This window comes from Myxocyprinus asiaticus, chromosome 1 (genome assembly GCF_019703515.2).
Source record: "Myxocyprinus asiaticus isolate MX2 ecotype Aquarium Trade chromosome 1, UBuf_Myxa_2, whole genome shotgun sequence".
NCBI lineage: Eukaryota > Metazoa > Chordata > Actinopteri > Cypriniformes > Catostomidae > Myxocyprinus > Myxocyprinus asiaticus.
The window spans coordinates 60,398,813-60,420,135 of record NC_059344.1 but is presented as its reverse complement, the minus strand read 5'-3'; the positions used below and the strand labels follow the sequence as shown (position 1 = coordinate 60,420,135).

Sequence of the window (21,323 nt, the reverse complement as noted above, 5' to 3'; positions counted from 1 at the left end):
CATATTTTTTCTCACCCACACATAAAACGTAGTTTCTGAAGACATATATTTAACCACTGGAGCCTTATTTTAAGCTCTCTTTATGTGATTTTTTTGAGTTTCATAGGTCTGGCCACCATTCACTTGCATTGTATGGACCTACAGAGCTGAGATATGACAAATGAAAAACATTTGTTTGTGTTCTACAGAAGAAAGAAAATCATACACATCTTGGATGGCATGGGGGTGAGTAAATGATGAGAGCATTTTAATTTGTGGTTGAACTGTTCCTTTAAGTGTTACAATTGGAAATTGTAACAACTGCTGTTAGAAATGGTCTCATAACATTCTGACTCTTTTTATAAAATAACAAATTATTGTCACGTCTTTCTCAATGTAAATAGGTAGATTTGTAGTAGTATGTGGAGTCTCTGAATGGAAATGTAAAAACTACTCCAGCCCTCATTTAGCAAACAGCTGGGGGTAAAAAGCTCCATTCATTGTTCATTTCAACTGTACTTTAGTATGTTGTGGCCTCAACAAACCTCACTGGCTGCTCTCCGCTGTGCTTAACAAAGAAACCGCTCGGTGGCATTTTCTTCTCAATCACACACACCGTGCATTGCACTGTTGTCGTGGTAACCAAGGTTCTGCACTATGTTGGTGTCTGGTGACCTGGCAGAATAGCAACTTGGTAGTCATATTGTGTCAAAAGCAAAGGCATTTAGATCTGCACTGACCTGAGGCCTGTGCAGCCCTCTCCCTCAGCTGTATCTGAATGCATGATGCTTGACAGGCACGTTGGATGTTTGCTTAATCGTTCTGTGCCTGCTGAGCCCTGGCCAATTAGCTCCACATACTGTATAGCTAAGTGAACATTTGCTCTAGAGAGTCAGATGTGATGCATAATAGCAGACAGAAGGAATTAATCATTTGTACACCATTTGCACAAGTGCATAAATGATCTATTTTTGCATACTGCTAAGACTAAGCCACCCACACACAAATAGCACTGTGTTAACCAGCATCCGTGCAGGAAAGGTTTTGCTTAAGTACAAAGCTCAAGACTACAGCTGTACTCCTTTTTTATTATACAGTTAAGCAGTTTAGTTAGAGAAGTACAATAACAATTGACTTGCATTCCACATGTAATGGAATTTCAAATTGCAACCCTCTGGTCTTGCAGAAACAGACTTTTGACTATGAGCATACAGACTGTTTTACTTTGCAGTGTATTCTGGCCTGGAAAAAACTCAAAAAACAATTAGAATAAAAATTAGATAAATATCTAATTTACTTGCTATTAGTGCCTTAAAAATATATATCTTTCAAATATTTAATGCCATGAACCTTAAGACATGAAGAGTGTATGTAAATGTTATGACAGGTAACACAGAGTCGCTCCATCTAAATGTCAAATTTGATAGGATACGGGGCTCTATTTTTGTGACCACGCTAGGCTCAAAGCAACATCCGTGCATCATCTTATCCCATTTTCGTGAAAGCACTAAAGCGTAATTTTCATCCCAGCGCAAAGTGCAAGTGTGTGTGTATGTGGGAGTGTTTGCGCTATCTGTGGGTGTATGCGCGCAAACTGTATATTATAATGTAATGAAGTGGCGCAAAGCGCTGTTTGCTAATTTCCTGTGAAATAGATAATTGCGATAAGACGTTTCAGTACCACGTCTGTTTTCAGCGCAAAGTCTAAATTTAGTTCTTGCATTTGCAGTTTGGAGATTCCACCAGCAGCAGGTGGTTATAAAGTTCATGTCCAAACTCTGAAAATATGGTGGAACATCAAATTATGTCCCTGACAATCACTGTTGTAGCCGTTTTATGAAATAAAACTATACATAATTTAAGTGTCACATGATCAATATGATTAATAATTCTTTCATTTTCTGTAATTTAACGGAGCTTACATCCAAATCCTGATGAGAACCACATTTTGTGTGCATATAAAAGGAGCGTGTCACTCTCTTGGAAATATATCTGACATTCAACAAGGGCGCAGATAATGCACAAAATAACATAAGTCCATATTTCTTCTAATGCATTGCATACAGTCCATTTACACTACCAACTTCTTTATTAATGTGTTGTGTTTGTTTATATTGTTGGTGCTTGACAGGGAATGGACTATATAATAGGATGCTGACAGTGTAATAACTGGAAAAAAAAAACTCAAAATTAAATTGCACTTGACCCAGAACATTAGCACTTTGCTCACGCAATTTCACCAACCCATTTGCGCCTAGATTTCATGCATGCTTACACGAAAATATCAAAACTTCATGGCCATGCCCACTGACTTAGTGCATAGGACGTATCGCATAGCACTCTTAAAATATGGCCCATGATGATTTAGCTGACAGAATATAACCTTTTGTGATTGAAATATTAATTATTAATATTAATTATGATTAAAACTCATCTATTTCTTGCCAATCTAGCAACCTAGTTTCATAGAGTGAAAATTATCTACATTTGTGCAAACTGACTTTTACATGCCGAGTTCTACGTTTTGCTGGTTTCCCGTTGAAATGAACACAAGAGGCACTACAACAACTGTGCGTTTTATTCACTTTCACACAATTCACGAGTACAATGGCATAAACACTTATTTTTCGCACTATTACTCACACTCTGCTATGTTATGATATCGAAACACTTTTACGACAATTCATCATTTGAAAAACGATACATTTAAAGCTTATTCCGGTGTGATTAGCTTCTGTGGTAGCTCACCTCATAGATTATTGGACTTCGAACTCGAAAGATCGTGGTTTGAGACCAGTCAAGCTCACAAGCTGACATGTGTGACGAGAATGTCATAGAAGTGGCACGAGATTTGCTTGCTTCAGAAAATATGCTTTTCTCATTTTGTTTTTGGACATTATCGGTTAGGTTAAGGTGTTGGTTTAGAGTAAGGATGTCTGTTTTGTGTAACTCTCATTTTATTTTAGATCACAATTGGTTATGTTTTGGTCAAAGTTTTAGGTTAGGGAGGTACGTTTTACTCATTTAAACCTCCATCTAATATTCCCCTTAAATGCTCATCTGATTACGACACCATTTCACTCGCTTTTGGCGCCCCCCACTGGACATTTCACTGGGAAACTGCAGCCAAACGTGTCGTGAAGCATGTAATTTCATTTTAGCAAAAATGTTGCCACGGTCATGTAATGTTCATGAGACCAGGCTGCAGTCTAGCCTTTTGAGGGCAGGACTGTGTTTTGTATATGCCTTTTGTGTGTGTGTGTGTGTGTGTGTGTGTGTGTGTGTGTGTGTGTGTGTGTGTGTGTGTGTGTGTGTGTGTGTGTTTTTATAGTGCTTTTTTTTATAGATGAAATTTCTGGAAAAATCGGATTTCTACATGAACACGGTCACGTAATGTCCATGAGACCAGGCTGCAGTCTAGCCTTTTGAGGGCAGGACTGTGTTTTGTATATGCCTTTTGTGTGTGTGTGTGTGTGTGTTTTTATAGTGCTTTTTTTTATAGATGAAATTTCTGAAAAAAGCCAGATGAAAAATCAAATTTCTACATGAACAAAAATGTATAATAGCAGATAATATTTCATTTGTGAATTGTCAGATAGATAGAAACTGATTGCATTTTGGTTACTATTTTGTGTGAAGACAGATACAGTATGCCATTATTCAATAAAAGTCTTGCCTGATATTATTCTACTAATATTATGCTACTTTATCATACTTTTATGTTCTTTTTTGCGACATAATAGTACCCCTGTGTGCCCCAAAAATACTGGAATGATTTTATTTTATTTTGCAGTCTCTAAATTATTCAGTCTGTTTTCTCCCCCAAGTTATCTATAAAAACATATATTATATAGTGGATACCTGTTAAGAGCTTTTACTGCTCAACTGTGGTTGATTTTTTTCAGTAAGTATTATATAGTGGTTTTTTTGGGTTTTTTTTTTTTTGCTGAAGAGCCTGAGTGGATTATACAGTATGTTATAGAGAAATCATTTAGTAAATATGTTATTATGGAGAACGTTACCTTTTTTTATATTTGAGGATTTGTGCTTCTTTTCCACTACTTTTTGGTAAATATTTGAGTTTATTAGGACTTTTTGAGGATTTTGTCATGAAAACTTTACTAAATTTATTTTGCTATTAAACTTTACTACTACTATTTTAAGTGGAGGTGCTGTGATTTTCATCAGTCCATCAGCTAAAATAGGTAAATTAACATTAATATCGAATTTTATGTGTACTTTAATATGACAGAGTATCAATAAAAGAAAGGAAAACCTTATACTGTACCTACAGTATACTACAATACCTGTAGTACCTCCCTGTAGATGGCTTATAACCCTGGTTTAAAGCTAGAAGTAAAAAGTCTTTAAGTCTTTTATTTTTTATTTTTTTGACTGACAGAGCAACAATGTAGCGAAACTTTCTTTAGTTGGAGTGGGACAATGGCTTCAAAGGAACATCACTATTCCACTCTCCATAAATAACTGATTACAAGCAGAACTCTGAGTCTTAGAAGTCCATGTATGCTTTCATTTGTTTCAAATCTCAGGCTTCCTGAAAGCCCTTCAGATTTCACCATGCTGATCTCATGGGTTGAGCACAAGCTGTATTGAGCTGTTGAGAACACTTTGATTTTCATTTGATTGTAAAGATGTTATAAGAAAACATTTTCATCCTCATTATTTGAGGAATGCACAAATAATTTTTAATTGATTCGCATTTTCCTAAGAAAATGCGAGTGGTGCCCGTGTAAAATTAGACACCACAATAGGGTGTTGTCTGTGGTTGCCAGCGCATTGCTGTGCAATTGCCAAAGTGTCTTTTAACGTGCCACTGTGTGGTTGGATGTTCTGGGTGGTTGCTAGGATATTTACTTTGAGTCTACAATTTCTTGCAGTTTGGACTCGTTGTGGGAAAAATCACCCAGTGATTTTGAGCAGGTTACATTTCCATTCATCAGGTTAACAAGAATGTGCAAGGTAATATTCTTGATTTTATGAGCAGTGTGCACTTCATCAGAAAGGTTAAAGAGTAACTCAGACCATTATTTTCAAACCATTGAAACCGAACAACCAGCCTGTTAATCTCAGATGATGTGTCTGTCACGATAGTCCTCATAAGCTGTGGAGGCACCAGGCACAAACTTGTACTTAACACCAGGGAACACAGATCTAACATCTATCTATCTATCTGTCTATCTGTCTGTCTGTCTGTCTATCTATCACTATTTCTGTCTGACATATAGACAGATGTCCGTCCATCTAGAAAGATTATTTAAAGGAATATTCTGGGTTCAATACAAGTTAATCTCAATCAGCAGCATTAGTGGCATAATGTTGATTACCACAAAAATAATTTCGACTCGTTCCTCCTTTAAGAAAAGAAAAAATATTTGTTACAGTGAGGCACTCACAATGGAAGTGAATGGGGGCCAATTTTTTAATGTTAAAATACTCACTGTTTCAAAAGTATAGCTACAAGACACAAACCATATGCATGTAAAAATGACTTGTGTGTGATAAAATCACTTACTAACATTTTCTGTGTAAAGCTATAGCCAAATTTGCAACTTTGTTACCATGACAGTGTAATGTCAACAAACCTTAAACCCTAAAATGACTGTAAAAATGACAGTTTAAACAACTTTACAGCTCAAATAATACATGAGTTTTAAGAGAAGAATTAATGGGGGCCTGGGTAGCTCAGTGGTAAAATACGCTGGCTATCACCCCTGGAGTTCGCTAGTTCACTAGTTCAAATCCCAGGGCGTGCTGAGTGACTCCAGCCAGGTCTCGTAAGCAACCAAATTGGCCCGGATGCTAGGGAGGGTAGAATCACATGGGGTAACCTCCTCGTGGTCGCTATAATGTGGTTTGTTCTCAGTGGGGCGCATGGTGAATTGAGCATGGTTGCCGCGGTGGATGGCGTGAAGCCTCCACACGCACTATGTCTCCGTGGCAACACGCTCAACAAGCCACGTGATAAGATGCGCGGGTTGACTGTCTTAGACGCGGAGGCAACTGGGATTCGTACTCCGCCACCCGGACTGAGGCGAATCACTATGCGACCACGAGGACTTGGAGCGCATTGGGAATTGGGCATTCCATATTATTTTAACTCTCTAAGTATTGTTTTGCTTTTATTCAAAATTTTACGTATTTTTTTTACTGCAATACCATAAATATTGTAATACTGTTTATTGTAAAACTCATTATTTCGAATGAGAATAAATAATAAAAAAAAATGAATAAAACAAACTCACAAGTAAAACATCCAGAGTGATTACAATAATGAGAAATTTGTGAGGAAATGACTGTGCTTACAGTTTTTTTTAATAGCTTTGGTTCTATTTTCACAAGTAAGTGGTATATTTACAAAACTCCAAACTGATCACACATGTAACACAACTAGTCACTCTTTCAAAACCTGCTCTCATGCTTTCATTGTGGTTATACATGTTTTCTTTCCACATAATCATTGTTTCAAAATACAAGATTATTGCAACATGTAATGGGACCGTTTGGTTTAATCATCAAAACACAACAGTGTGATTTTCTTTCAGTTTAGTACTTTTCACAATCCATTAATTCAGTAGCAAACAATGCAAGATACATGTTTCAAATCACACTTGGTGCTGAATAAAGGAAGTTACTCTATTGTAATATTCACAGTCATCACAGTGGGCATTATTACACTTAAATTATCTTACCAAATTGACAAAATCCATAATGCCCAACATATTTATCCAACAAGTAAAATCTATGATCAAAGAAAACATCAAAAGTCATCAATTCACCAAAGTGGCATTCATCTGATCACAAAGTATAGTCAGGACATTACTGATGTAAAAAACAGCACCATCACTATTTAAAAAAAGTCATTTTTGATCCAATCTAGACAGGCCCCATTTCCAGCAGCCATCACACCAACACCTTATCCTTGAGTAATCATGCTAAATTGCTAATTTGGTACTAGAAAATCACTTGCCATTATATCAAACACAGCTGAAAGCTATTTGGTTTGTTAAATGAAGCTTAACATTGTGTTTGTTTTTGAGTTGCCACAGTATGCAATAGACTGGCATGTCTTAAGGTCAATATTAGGTAAGAAATGGCAAAAAAAGAAACAGCTTTCTCTAGAAACTCATCAGTCAATCATTGTTTTGAGGAATGAAGGCTATACAGTGCTTGAAATTGCCAAAAAACTGAAGATCTCATACAAAGGTGTACACTACAGTCTTCAAAGACAAAGGACATCTGGCTCTGACAAGGACAGAAAGAGATGTGGAAGGCCAGATGTACAACTAAACAAGAGTATAAGTACATCAGAGTCTCTAGTTTGAGAACTAGACACCTCACATGTCCTCAGCTGACAGCTTCATTGAATTCTACCCGCTCAACACCAGTTTCATGTACAACAGTAAAGAGAAGACTCAGGGGTGCAGGCCTTATGGGAAGAATTGCAAAGAAAAAGACGCATCTGAAACAGAAAAACAAAAAGAAAAGGTTAGAGTGGGCAAAGAAACACAGACATTGGACAACAGATAATTTGAAAGGAGTGTTATGGCTCTTAACCCCATTGAGCTTTTGTGGGATCAGTGGACTGTAAGGTGCGTGAGAAGTGCCCAACAAGATAGCCACATCTATGGCAAGTGTTACAGGAAGTGTGGGGTGAAATGTCTCCTGAGTATCTGGACAAACTGACAGCTAGAATGCCAAGGATCTGCAAAGCTGTCATTGCTGCACGTGGAGGATTTTTTGATGAGAACTCTTTGAAGTACAATTCTTTTTCAAATTGTAATAGTAATTTTTCACATTATTAATATCCTGACTATACATTGTGATCAGTTGAATGCACTTTGGTGAATAAAAGTACCAATTTCTTTCCATAAGAGCAAAATCTGTACATTATTCCAAACTTATGGCCGCCAGTGTATGTGTGTATATGTGTATATATATATATATATATATATATATATATATATATATATATATATACATTACAGGTTATTTACAGAATTTTTACAACAATACTGTGGTTGCATTGTCAAATTAATTTTTGATTTTAAGAATTTAAACTTACTGTAAATGAAAATAATCTAAAATACACAATACATTACAGTAATCCTGCAGCTTCTGCCAATGGAAAGACTCCGTTACTGTAACCACATGGTCAACAATAATGGCTCAGACCTCATTTGAAATGACAGTGCGCTGCCTTCTGCCTCCATCCCTCTGATGTCTACCTCTATGTTGATCCCTAAGCCCACATGTTTAAAGAGGTCAGTGCCCACCTCTATGGAGGGTTCCATGTCTACATCTTTGACACCTCTGCATGTTTCCTCTCTCTTGCAGTCTATCCTGCTACATGTTTGCACATTGCAAATACTCGCACACAGTTCTACTTACTTACTGGATATGGAACCAATTGTGATTACAAGGTGAAAGAAATGAGTAATAATTGGGACTCATTATGTTTAGTGTATCCTGATTGAAAGCTCTTAAAGCAATTAGTTGATACATTACCAACACACAATAATCAGACCAGATGAAAATCTAGTTATACCAAAAGATTAATTGATTAACAATTAAGTGACAAAAGTAATAAAATGAAGGAGAACAGATGCAAACAAAAATAGCATTATAAAAGGCAATTACTGTGAATGGAAAGTTACTTTTTGATTTTGTATAATGTATTAACATAATTGAAAATATGCTGAAATGTTTGAAAAAGTGAGATTAGTACTGAGTTTTGAATATTTACCACTTGTGAAAATAGTACCAAAGCAATAAAAAAAAAATTGTAATTGTCACGAAATTGTCACAATGCAAAAAATCTTAAATAACTTCTTTTTTATTTTTGCAAAGTATAATTTAATAATAGAAAGATAGAAAATAAACAGGGCTGCAGTTAGAAATTCTTGGGTCCGGTACGAAACGTATTCAGCGGGCCCCCCTCCAGTCAGTTGTCCGATGCAATTAGATGTGCTCTACAATATGGAGTCCACCCTTATCAGTGGCCCTGAATAAAAAAAAATTAAACGTTACATTACAATTTCAACAATTAAAAGTATCATAGATTTATACATAATAGAAAGTTGTTTTGTTGTTGTTTTTTAAGTTTGGAGTGAAATGTGAACTGGACATGTTTTTGTGTGATTCACCCTATTAGAAATTTTGAAGTATTTAGTGATGTTCAAATTTTATAGTAGCCTAACATGGGAGTATCTATCCTTTTATAATCAGGTTCTTGTCATGGTAATGCCCCTTCTGTTATGCCAATGCGGTTTTGGTCTTGACCAGGTGCATTGAATAATACACTAACATTATTTGTATTATTTGTATGTGGGTTGAGTGCCAGGGCTACAGACTCCCACAGCGTCAGTGTGTCGGAGGGAAATTCCACAAAGTAAAAGCCAGCACCAATCTGAGCTTGTTTTAGGCTGATCTGAGGTCACCTTTTGTCTGTCTAAAATGAGCAAGTTCATGGTGTACTGTAGAAAGGGTAGGCTGAGTCTCAGATTTAGCCCTACAAGCTAAAAGGGGACTAAATATACAATTTTGAGGCTTTGAAAATGAGTGCATTCTGTGTCTCTGTAGATATACTGAGATAATCTTTTCAATGATACATTTGATTATCTTCATTCCTGCATGGCCACTGCAGTGAACTCATTCAGATGCAGTCACACCCTCCACATATTTTCAATGCCTTTTGAAATGAAAGCAAGTCTGAGGCAGCTGGAGAAATGACCCTGGATGTTTAATGAAATTAATGATCTTCTGCAGAGCAAGAGGGTGCAAGACTGATATCTGTACAATCCAGACCTATTACTCTACTGATATGCACAGCAGCAGTGGCATTTGGTAATAAGGGGTATGGAACTAGTATAGTATTACATCTTTTAAATTTGGGGAATTTTTATTCCATAGCTATAGAAAAAAATGTACTGCTAAATTTTTCTCCAAAGCTGTGAAAAGTTGCCTGGCAAAGCAAAGGAAGTTAGTAAATCAAGAAGCAGCATGATAGGTTCATAGTACATTGACTCTGCTGCCCTCTTTAGTCTTGTTTGTGGCACTGCACACACTAGGCAACATGAAGCGTACTCTACACACCTTATGAGAGCAAAAAATACATCTATTTGACTTGTGTGTTTTTGGATGCATGTTGTACATTGCTCATGTTATGTTTAATTGCAGGTGAAGGAGGCCATGCAGAGAATCCATGACAGAGGGAACATAGGAAAGCTTATTTTGGATGTGGAAAAGTCTCCCACGCCTTTGGTGAGTGAGTCATCCGAAAACCTGCCTTTGAATTTTCACCATTATTCTGCAGATCATCTCAAATCTGAAAACAAAAATGCTGCATTATGATCAAAACATAACTAAATCACTGTTTTCTTTTTCATCATGTCTTGCATTATTCTGTTTTTACATCATATTTTTTATTAATTGTATTTTATTGAACTCTTCAAAAACTGTGACAGAATAAAAAACTACTGTATGTTACAAAGCACAAAGGCTCGTTTGAATAAAACATCTGTTTGTTTATAGTATGGACAATAAATTCCATTGTGACATTGATAGTCCATAAGCCGTTTCCATGGAGGCTCCTCCTAAAGCTGCTGTTCTCAGAGGAGAGAATCTGTGGAAATAGTCACAAAATTCACCCCAAAACAAAATATGCTTGAAAATCAGTGGTTTCCTAAAAAGTAAGGATGTTGATTTTATCGCTGATTCAGTGCTATTACTTTTATTACAAATAACTTGTTACAAATATTTATGCAATTAAGCATGCCCCCGGACCGTAATGAGGAATATTTCTATCATCTGAACAATTCAAGCTTGAAGTACCACCTTTGTGTTTTTCCGAGTCTCAGTCAGCAGGGGGCAGTAAGCGCAAATTCAGCTGCAACGTGCAGCTCTACAGGCAACACACCACACTCACTGAAAGCAGACAGCACAAGATGAGGATGCGTTCTTGCATTCAAACACAGCTGGACAGAGCACAACTCCAAATGCAGGAAACTTGAGATGTGTTTTTCCGTCGGACGCATATGTACATAGACGTGCCCTTAAAAAAGCCCTATAATAACTTTTATACTATTTTATATTATACTATAATAATTAATATAACTTAATAATATACGATATTAACCTATAATAGCCCTATGTCTGCCTCGGATAGATTGACGAATTCAATTGCAAAATGGGTCACTGTGGACTGTAAGCCAATGATAGTCTTATGTTTAAATAATATGGAAATGAACAATACATTGTTAATTTACACCAACCAGAACCACACTAACACTAACCAGAACAGCCTGGAACCTTGGAGTGTTGGTAGATGACCAGCTTAATTTCACTGCATACATCTCATCAACCGCCCGGTCTAGCAGATTCGTGCTTTACAACATCAGGAAAATCAGACCTTTGCTGTCTGAATATGCTACACAGCTCCTGGTCCAAGCTCTGGTCATTTCATGACTGGACTACTGCAATGTTCTGTTGGCTGGCCTTCCAGCTAACACAATTAAGCCACTGCAGATGATCCAGAATGCAGCAGTGCGTCTGAAGGCCTCATGTCACCCCACTCTTGATTTCACTCCACTGGTTACCTGTAGCCGCCCACATCAAATTCAAGGCTTTGACTCTGGCTTTTAGGACAACCAATGGAACCGCGCTCTCTGTGGTCTATGAACGAGCGACACCTGGTGGTCCCATCACAAAGAGGCTCAAAGTCTATTTCACAATTGTTCACTTCCTCTCCTCTGTGGGGGAATGAACTTCCAACCTCCACACGATCTGCTGTTACCTTCTCAACATTCAAAAATCAGCTGAAAACACATCTGTTCCGCGAGCACTTAACCAACCCACACTAATTGCACTTACTACTGCATTTAACCTGCACTTAATGTACAAAAAAAAAAAAAAAATCCTTGTCTGTTTCTTTCTTCTGTGATAGCATTTTTACTACTCCAGCCACTGTGAGAACTTGCCAGTCCTATACTGCAGATGTTTTTAAACTTTGTATGACAAATTGCTTGCTATGTGTCTCATTGTAAGTCGCTAATAGATAAAAGCATCTGCTAAATGTAAATGTAAATGTAAACATTGCCTTCTAAAGCCACTTTTTTTTATCTTATCAATTCTTTACTCATCTGCCACAATAATGTAATGCATTTTAATTATCTAACTTATTTATCATATATATTATATTTAGAATTATTTAAATATAATTATTTAATCATAATAAATAAATAAAATAAAAATATTTGGGGGCATTTCTTGGCAAATATTGAGATGCCATTAATTGCGATTAATTCGATTAATAATTTTAATCATCTGACAGCCCTACTAAAAGGCTTTCAATGAGGAATGAAAGGAAATAAATCATAAATTTCAATGCTTCGGTCCCTGAGGGTTAAATTCATTGCCATACGAGAAACAATTACGAAAGTATATAGGTCTCATTGTTATTTTACCAGATAATGATGGTCTGTTTTTTTCTTTCAGATGGCCAACGACAGCACAGAGACCAGTGAAGCAGGTGAGGAGGAGGAGGAACATGAAGGAGACAATGACAACAAGGAGCGAATGCCCTTTATTCAGTGAACACATCCACTTACAAGACTCATCCAGAGACTATCAAATACCTGAGCTGTACTTTCTGACCCTGTGCTGTGCTGTGCTGATGCGTTTTGCTCTGTTGTTTGTCTGTACCATTGCCATTTTTGCAGGATCAAGTCCTGAAAACACTAATTGTGTTGTTAAATGTACAACTGAAGTGCCATTCTTAGTGCAGTGTTGAAATGTGTTTTAGACCAAAATGTTATTGTGCAGACTTGTGAATGTTTTATTTGGGCCTGCCAATCAGTGGATTGACAGATTGCAGTGCTTCTGATGTAAATGTGTGTGAAATGTTTGGTGATGTTAAAGGAGAGTGTGAGACAGTGTGTATATGACTGAAAGTAATGGAGAATTGAAAGACAGCATTTCTGCAAGAGCTTGATGTGCAGAGGATGATGTGTGTGTGTCACACAATTTTTAGTGTGCTCGAAAGAATCATCTGTGTTACCCTTTATTTATCTCACACATCTTAAGATATTAAGCAAGTATTACCTCAAGATATTGCTCACGATCAGTTATGTAATCGCCCACTTTCCTTAAAGGAGTAGTTCACCCACTAATTTTGTCATAAATTATTTTGTCATATAAAATTATTCTAAGGACAAAGAATACTTAGTGTTTGGTTTCCCTTTTAATATTTTATGAAAAGCAGACAAAGAAAAAAAAAAAACAGGAATATAATTTGTATTATTTGTGAATCTGTATATGTGTAACACATTACAGTAAGGTCGTATATTAAGGTTGTTAACATTTGTATATAATTAATATTATGTCTAAGACATTTGTAACATTAAAAAAGTTGCATATCTTGGTTAATGTTCATTTTTAAGTATACTATTGTTCATTGATTTCTCATGTTAGTTTATAATGCATTAAAGGCATCAGTTCACGTAAAAATGAAAATTATCTCATCATTTACTCACCCTCATGCCATTCTAGATGTGTATGACTTTCTTGCATCTGCTGAACTCAAATGAAGATTTTTGGAAGAATATCTCAGCTCTGTAGGTCCATACAATGCAAGTGAATGGTGACCAGAAATTTGAATCTCCAAAAAGCACATAGAGGCAGCATAAAAGTAGTCCATAAGTCTTCAGAAGTGATATGATAGGTGTGGGTGTGAAGATCAGTATATAAGTGATTTTTTACTATAAATCTCCACTTTCACTTTCACATTCTTCTTCTTTTGTTTTTGGCGATTCGCATTCTTCGTGCATATCAGCACATAATGGACAGGAAGGAGTAGTAAAAAAGGACTTCAATATTAATCAGTTTCTCACCCACACCTATCATATCGCTCTGAAGACATGGATTAAAACACTAGAGTTGTATGGATTACTTCTATGCTGTCTTTATTTGCTTTTTGAAGCTTCAAAGTTCTGGCCACCATTCACTTGCATTGTATGGACCTTTAGAGCTGAGAAATTCTTCTAAAAATCTTTGTGTTCTGCTGAAGAAAGAAAGTCATACACATCTGGGATGGCATATTGGTGAGTAAATGAATAGAGAATTTGCATTTTTGCGTGAACTATGCCTTTAACGCATTATAAACTGACATGAAAAAACAATGAACAATAGTATACTTAAAAATTAACATTAACCAAGATTTAAAAATGGCGTAAAAAGCATTGTTCATTATTAGTTCACAATACATTTAGCATTTACTAATGCTAATGTATCAAACCTAATTGCAAAGTGTTACCTTTATTTTTGTGATGCGATGGTGGTGCCTGTATACTCTAATTTACCTCAAAGAAGTGTGATTTCTTCTCTTTATTGAATTAATCGATTCATTAAAATAAGTTGAAATGCATAGAAAACGTGCATTATATGAAAATCAGTATGTGAAAATACATGTGTTCCGGTTTGTTTTGGGCTACAGTGTTTGAGATGTGTTTCAAAACTTGCCTTAAAGATAAAGCACTACACATCTGATGTATCTGCAGCCATTTCCAGCTAAAGATACACTAAAACATATTGTTGCCATGTAGTTTAAGGTAGTAGATGTGCTTTTATGTTATGGTAGACCTTGCAAAATCCTGAAATCTGAATAAAATGTTATGCAGAGCATTTCTTTGGTGTGTGTGTGTGTGTGTGTGTGGATATGATATGGTCTTTTTGCCATTTAGAATGCTGTTCAGTATATCAACTAAATTACATTTCAAATTGCTCATCAGATTTTTCATTGCAATCAGAATTGCTTTTGCTGATCGAAGTATGACAGAGACAAAAGTTGGATTTGATTTTTTCCTCACGGTAACCTATGAGGTTACACTCAGAAATGGCACTGAAATAATTAACAGAGCATTGGTTTGCTCTTTTCAGTTCATAATATAGCAGTCAGTGGCCTTTTCATGGTTTTGTTATCCAGAAAAATGAAATATAACTGTGATAAAAATGTGTTTGACCTTCCCCATGGATTTTTTCTCTCTCTCGTTAGTCTTTAGTTCACTGACTATTTCCTGTTTCAATTTATATTCATTTATTTAAAGGATAATATGAATGCACATAATTACAATAATTACGATCGCATTGAGATTTGTATTTCCTATGGGACGTTTGATAGATTTAGCTCTCTTATTTCTAAACAGAGAGGGAGGTCATTAAAAGAGCTTGAGGGCAAGTGTCATGTGTTTCAAAGATACACAGTAAAACAAATTCCCCTTGGGCTATTTACTCTTCTTTGCACTCGTCTCTTCACTCCCTTCATCTCACAGCATCACACTCTAAATTGAATTGTGAACACTGAGTTCTGAACTGGACTTCCTCTCTATCAACAGCCCCTCTGTCTCTCCAAACCAAACTTGCATCAATGTGCATCTATTCATATTCTCAAGACAACTTTATGCACAAGAGAGTTTGTTCAGTACTTGGTTTGCTTGATCAAATCAACATTTATGATTAAAAACAAATGAAGCTGTTTTGCCAGATGGAATAAACACAGAAGTGTAATTTGTTTTTTTTACATATGTACAGTGTATACACTAACAGTAAGACTCACTTGTTTTTTTTTTGTTTTGTTTTTTTTTTGTGTTTTTCTTTTCAATATTAAATGTAAACAAAATACCCATTATTATCAGATAATTTAATCATTTTGCATGGTTGTAGATTTACAATATGAGAGAACGTCCCAAGCTCCACATTCAATAAATAAAATAATTAAAAATGTATAAAAAATAATAATAATGGATATTTAAAATAATAAAACAAAATAAAATACAAATAAATAAATGTTCACATTTCTTTTTGTTCAATATTTCATATTTCATAAATTGCATTTGTAAGAACAGTTTGTAATTTTATAAAATAAAATAAACATTTAATATTTATAAAAAAAATAAAATAATAATGAATATTTACAATAATAGAATAAAAAAATAAAAATAACAATCACTTTGTTTTTGTTGTATATTCCATAATCTTCATTTGTTAGAACAGTTTGTTTAGTTGCCTGACTTCAACTTTATTTTTCAATTTATATCGATTAATTTAACGGACATTAATGCCAGTAATTAGAGTAACTACTGAATGATGACTGATATGAAAAAGGGAACCCCAAGCTCAAAATAAAATAAAATAAAAATACATTTAAACTTTTATTTTAAATGAATAAAAAAATAGAACAGAATAATAAAAAATATGTTGTTTTTTTTATATAAAAAATGTATATAATGTTTCAGAAACTTTGTTACAGAACAGTTTTTTTCTACTTTAGAACAACCTAAGTTACAGTATATAGAATTGATTTATAAATAACTAAGAATGTATTTAGAAAGGACAATATGAAAAATGCATGTCTTTCCCAAGTAAATCATCATAATAATAAACATTTATTTTATATAGCGCCTTTCTGGGTACTCAAGGTCACTTTACAATTCAGAATGAAAATTGTAAATATTTGTGAATGGCTGGAAACAGGGAAAGGGTTGTTGTGACTGCACCTGAGGTATTTGAATCCCCTTACACACAAACACTAAATGTTCAGAGAGTGTGGATGGGAGAAGACCTGAAGACTGTATTTAGTGTGTTGTCCGTATCCTCTGCTTTTAAGAGTTCTTCTCAGCTGTGGCCATGGAACAATCTCAGCTTCTCTTTTTGGTTATCTGCTTCAACATTCTCCACTATGGATACTGCAATCCCTCCCGCACCAAGAAAGCAGTTCCAGCTCGACAGAGAAGTAACTTATGAACTTGTATTAGGGTAGGGAAATAATTGTAGTACTTTGAGAAAGCTGAAATCAAATCAGTAACTGCAAATTATTTTCTAAATGCTTTGATATCTGATGCGAGTATTTTTGTTTTATCTTTCGATCAATAATTTCAAGATAAAATCTTCTAGTCTTCTAGTATTACTTTCTTCTGTTGAGATACAACATAAGATGAAGACGTTAAAATGCAGAATGACAAGCTATGGCAGGAAGTCAACTCCTTGAAAGAGATGCTGGCACTACAAACAGGTAGATTTGAAAAATAATGGCCATTTGTGGGTGAAATATAATGACAGAGAATAAATAATATTCAAGAGAGAAAATGTTGTAGTCATTTAAAATGTCTATCAGGGAAAATTACAGAAATCTGCTAGCTGAGGGCAATTAATCGTAATTAATGTATGACCCTTTGGTACCCATTAAATTTACCATGGTACCTATCGTTCTGCTAAAATGTAGCTACTACAGTTATTATTACTACTGTAAAATCATAATACTGTAAATCAACATGGGATGTCCTTCAAACACTAAGTAGTGGGAATTGGGCATTCCAAAAAGAAGCTTTCTGAATCTTCTGATCATTTTGTTTACTTACTTATTTTACAGTAGTAACAATAATTTTACACTGAAAATGTGATTCATGTGGTAACATCTAAACAACCTAGTCATACATATAATTTAACATCACTGAATCAACAGGTTAAAGGTTAGATCAAGTAAAAAAGCTCCTTATGGGTCAATGGCAGGTTACCATTTTTACAGTGTTTTATGGGATTGAAACTGGGTTATGAAATGGGATTTCCGGCAGAAACTATATTAAATTTGTGTAGGGGGAGTAACAGGTTGTTCTGAGAGTGAGACAGATTTGAAACATTTTAAAACTTGGTGCACACAATATACAGTATAAATAATACAATGTATGCATCTACAATGTATAAATCTCTAGCAAAATTTGTAGAAGACTTTAGGGGCCTTAGGTGTTTGGCAAATGTGAATACACAAACAAAAACTATATACTGTTGGTGCTGTCATAATTTTGCCTTCGCCAATCAGGGTGTTCAGAAAACTATTTACAGAACCTTTAGCAAAGGTTTAATTTGAAGAAAGCACCCTTCACAGAAAACAAAACACTTTTATGAAATACAGAAAAAGTAAGTGCTTCATAAACAATGATGGTAGAAATGTTTTGGACATGAAACCTGTAATATTACCATTTTAAAGAATTTGAAGTTTTAAAACATCTTCAGTTTTAAAACCTGCTTTAACCCCTAAATGCATGGGTGTTTTGCAAAACATTATTACATACATACAGTTGTGCTCAAAAGTTTGCATACCATTGGAGAATTGGTAATATATGAACCATTTTTAAAGAAAACATGAGTGAGCAGGCAAAACACATTTCTTTTATTTCTTATGGGATTCATATTCAACTGTAGGTTATAACGGAATAGCACAATCATAAAACAAAACATGACAACAAAGAAAAAAATGAAATGACCCCTGCTCAAGAGTCTGCATACCCTTAGTTCTTAATACTGTGTATTGCCCCCTTTAGCATCAATGACAGCGTGCAGTCTTTTGTAATAGCTGTCTATGAGGCCCAAAATTCTTGCAGTTGGTATAGCTGCCCATTCGTCTTGACAAAATGCATCCAGGTCATGCAAAGTCTTTGGTTGTCTTGCATGAACCGCACGTTTGAGATCTCCCCAGAGTGGCTCAATGATATTAAGGTCAGGAGACTGTAATGGCCACTCCAGAACCTTCACCTTTTTCTGTTGTAACCACTGGAGGGTCAACTTGGCCTTGTGCTTAGGGTCATTGTCGTGCTGGAAAGTCCAAGAGTGTCCCATGCTCAGCTTTCGTGCAGAAGAATGCAAATTGTCTGCCAGTATTTTCTGATAACATGCTGCATTCATCTTGCCATCAATTTTTACAAGATTCCCTGTGCCTTTAGAGCTCACACACCCCCAAAACATCAGTGAGCCACCACCATGCTTCACAGTGGGGATGGTATTCTTTTCACTATAGGCCTTGTTGACCCCTCTCCAAACATAGAGCTTATGGTTGTGACCATAAAGCTCTATTTTGGTTTCGTCACTCCAAATTACAGTGTGCCAGAAGCTGTGAGGTGTGTCAAGGTGTTGTCGGGCATATTGTAACCGGGATTTTTTGTGGCATTGGCACAGTAAAGACTTCTTTCTGGCAACTCGACCATGCAGCTCATTTTTGTTCAAGTATCATCGTATTGTGCTCCTTGAAACAACCACACCGTCTTTTTCCAGAGCAGCCTGTATTTCTCCTGAGGTTACCTGTGGGTTTTTCTTTGTATCCCAAACAATTCTTCTGGCAGTTGTGGCTGAAATCTTTCTTGGTCTACCTGACATTGGCTTGGTATCAAGAGATCCCCGAATTTTCCACTTCTTAATAAGTGATTGAACAGTACTGACTGGCATTTTCAAGGCTTTGGATATCTTTTTATATCCTTTTCCATCTTTATAAAGTTCCATTACCTTGTTACGCAGGTCTTTTGATAGTTCTTTTCTGCTCCCCATGGCTCAGTATCTAGCCTGCTCAGTGCATCCACGTGAGAGCTAACAAACTCATTGACTATTTATACGCAGACACTAATTACAATTTAAAAAGCCACAGGTGTGGGAAATTAACCTTTAATTGCCATTTAAACCTGTGTGTGTCACCTTGTATGTCTGTAACAAGGCCAAACATTCAAGGGTATGTAAACTTTTGATCAGGGCCATTTGGGTGATTTCTGTTATCATTATGATTTAAAAAGGAGCCAAACAACTATGTGATGATAAATGGCTTCATATGATCACTATCCTTAAATAAAAATTTTTGCATGATCAGTCATATTTTCAAAATCAATGCCAAAAGTTCACAATTTCTACCAGGCTATGCAAACTTTTGAGCACAAATGTACATGTACCTTTGGTCTTTAGCGACGAATATCTTTCACAATTGGATCTACAAAATGCCTAGATAGTGTCAAATGTTCAAAATGTTGTCAAAACAATTAGACAGTAATAGAATAGAATATGTATTCTGACTTATTTCGACATTTTGTTTTTCATATATCAAAAAATATAGAGCAAGAATTATTACTTCCACAATTTCATGCAACTGGCTGTCAAACACATACTGAGCTACATATAACAAATAAGCAACACATAAGCTACACATATGCATTTTCTCAGGCACTAAATAATGCACAATTTACATAATTTCAGTAGTACACCCAAAAGTCAGTAGCCAAATTATATTGTTCATGTGTTAAACTTGCTATAGTTTACTTCTATGTTGCTTCTTCGTCAAATAGCAATGTCAAATGTAAATCAAGTCAATCACTGAAACATCAGCACCACTCCCAAAAAATCAACAAGATATAGTAGTAATTTATATGAATATAGTACTCATTTGTCCTGTAATAATCAAAGAGATATATAACCAGTGATAGTAAACTTATATATATGTGAAAAAATAATAAAAATATAATTTATGGAAGTGCAAAAAACAAAAATAAAAAACAAAGAAAAAACAAACAAAACAAAAAAAAAACACTATTACACTATTCAGAAGACAAAAGTTGAGAAAAACGAAAGAGCTGTGGGCATAACCCCAAAAAATGGATGAGGGACAGCAGGTGGAATGAGGCCCTGGGGCACTAAAGAAGACATATATATCCAACCATAAACCATATAACCAAATCATAGTTCACATGAGTGAAACTTAATATTTCTGTATATTTACACACCTGTTCCTTCCATGAGGCCAACGAAGACTGCATCACGCAGGGAGGCAAACTGGCCATATCCCGAGACATGAACGAAAACGATGATCTCAGATCGCAGTTCACCTGGATCCAAAGACTTCTGGATAGGCATAACAGACATCACGAAGGAGGGGCAGTATGTGGATATAAACAGCCTGCCTATCACTTTCTTCCACTGGGACTGATCTAAGAAATAACCCACTGGAGGGAAGAGAGAGAGTTGTGTTGCACTCTCTCTGGCTGCACAGGGGAAGTGGCATGATGAGGTCTGTCGCAGCCAGAAGAAATACATTTGTGAATATCTGATTCCATGATGTACATCACACATGCCATGAATATGGTTGTTAACGATATAAACAGGCTTCCATTGAAGCTGTTCATTAAAAATGAAACAATCAGTGGGAAAATATAATGTGTCTTCTTTTAGTCACAGGAGTGGCAGAGGACACAGAACCAAATATGTGCTATAAGCCTAATTCCTGTGTTTTTTTTAATGATTGTTTCAAATGCCTTTTCAAAATGTACCATGGTCCAATGTGGTATTTTGGACATGATACTATTGTAATAGGCATACCATGTTTTTGGATATGTATCAAAGTATTACCATAGTATTCTTTGCATTATGTTGGAATACACTGTAAATACCATGGTACACAAACTTGTTTACCAAGATACATTATAAGTACCATGGTATTACCACCTTATACCATCACTGTACCATGC

At 35.6% G+C, this 21,323-nt stretch overlaps 1 protein-coding gene across 1 annotated transcript in view; it reads left to right on the top strand.

The window, feature by feature from the left end:
- LOC127440636 (synaptic vesicle membrane protein VAT-1 homolog-like) overlaps nucleotides 1-13,162 on the top strand; it is a 35,670-nt gene extending 22,508 nt beyond the window's left edge. Inside the window, exons 8-9 of the mRNA XM_051697362.1 lie at nucleotides 10,177-10,260; nucleotides 12,493-13,162. Coding sequence (XP_051553322.1) covers nucleotides 10,177-10,260; nucleotides 12,493-12,591 — 183 coding nt within the window. The 3' untranslated portion in view covers nucleotides 12,592-13,162. The remainder of the gene's footprint in view (nucleotides 1-10,176; nucleotides 10,261-12,492) is intronic.
- Nucleotides 13,163-21,323: the final 8,161 nt, after the last annotated feature.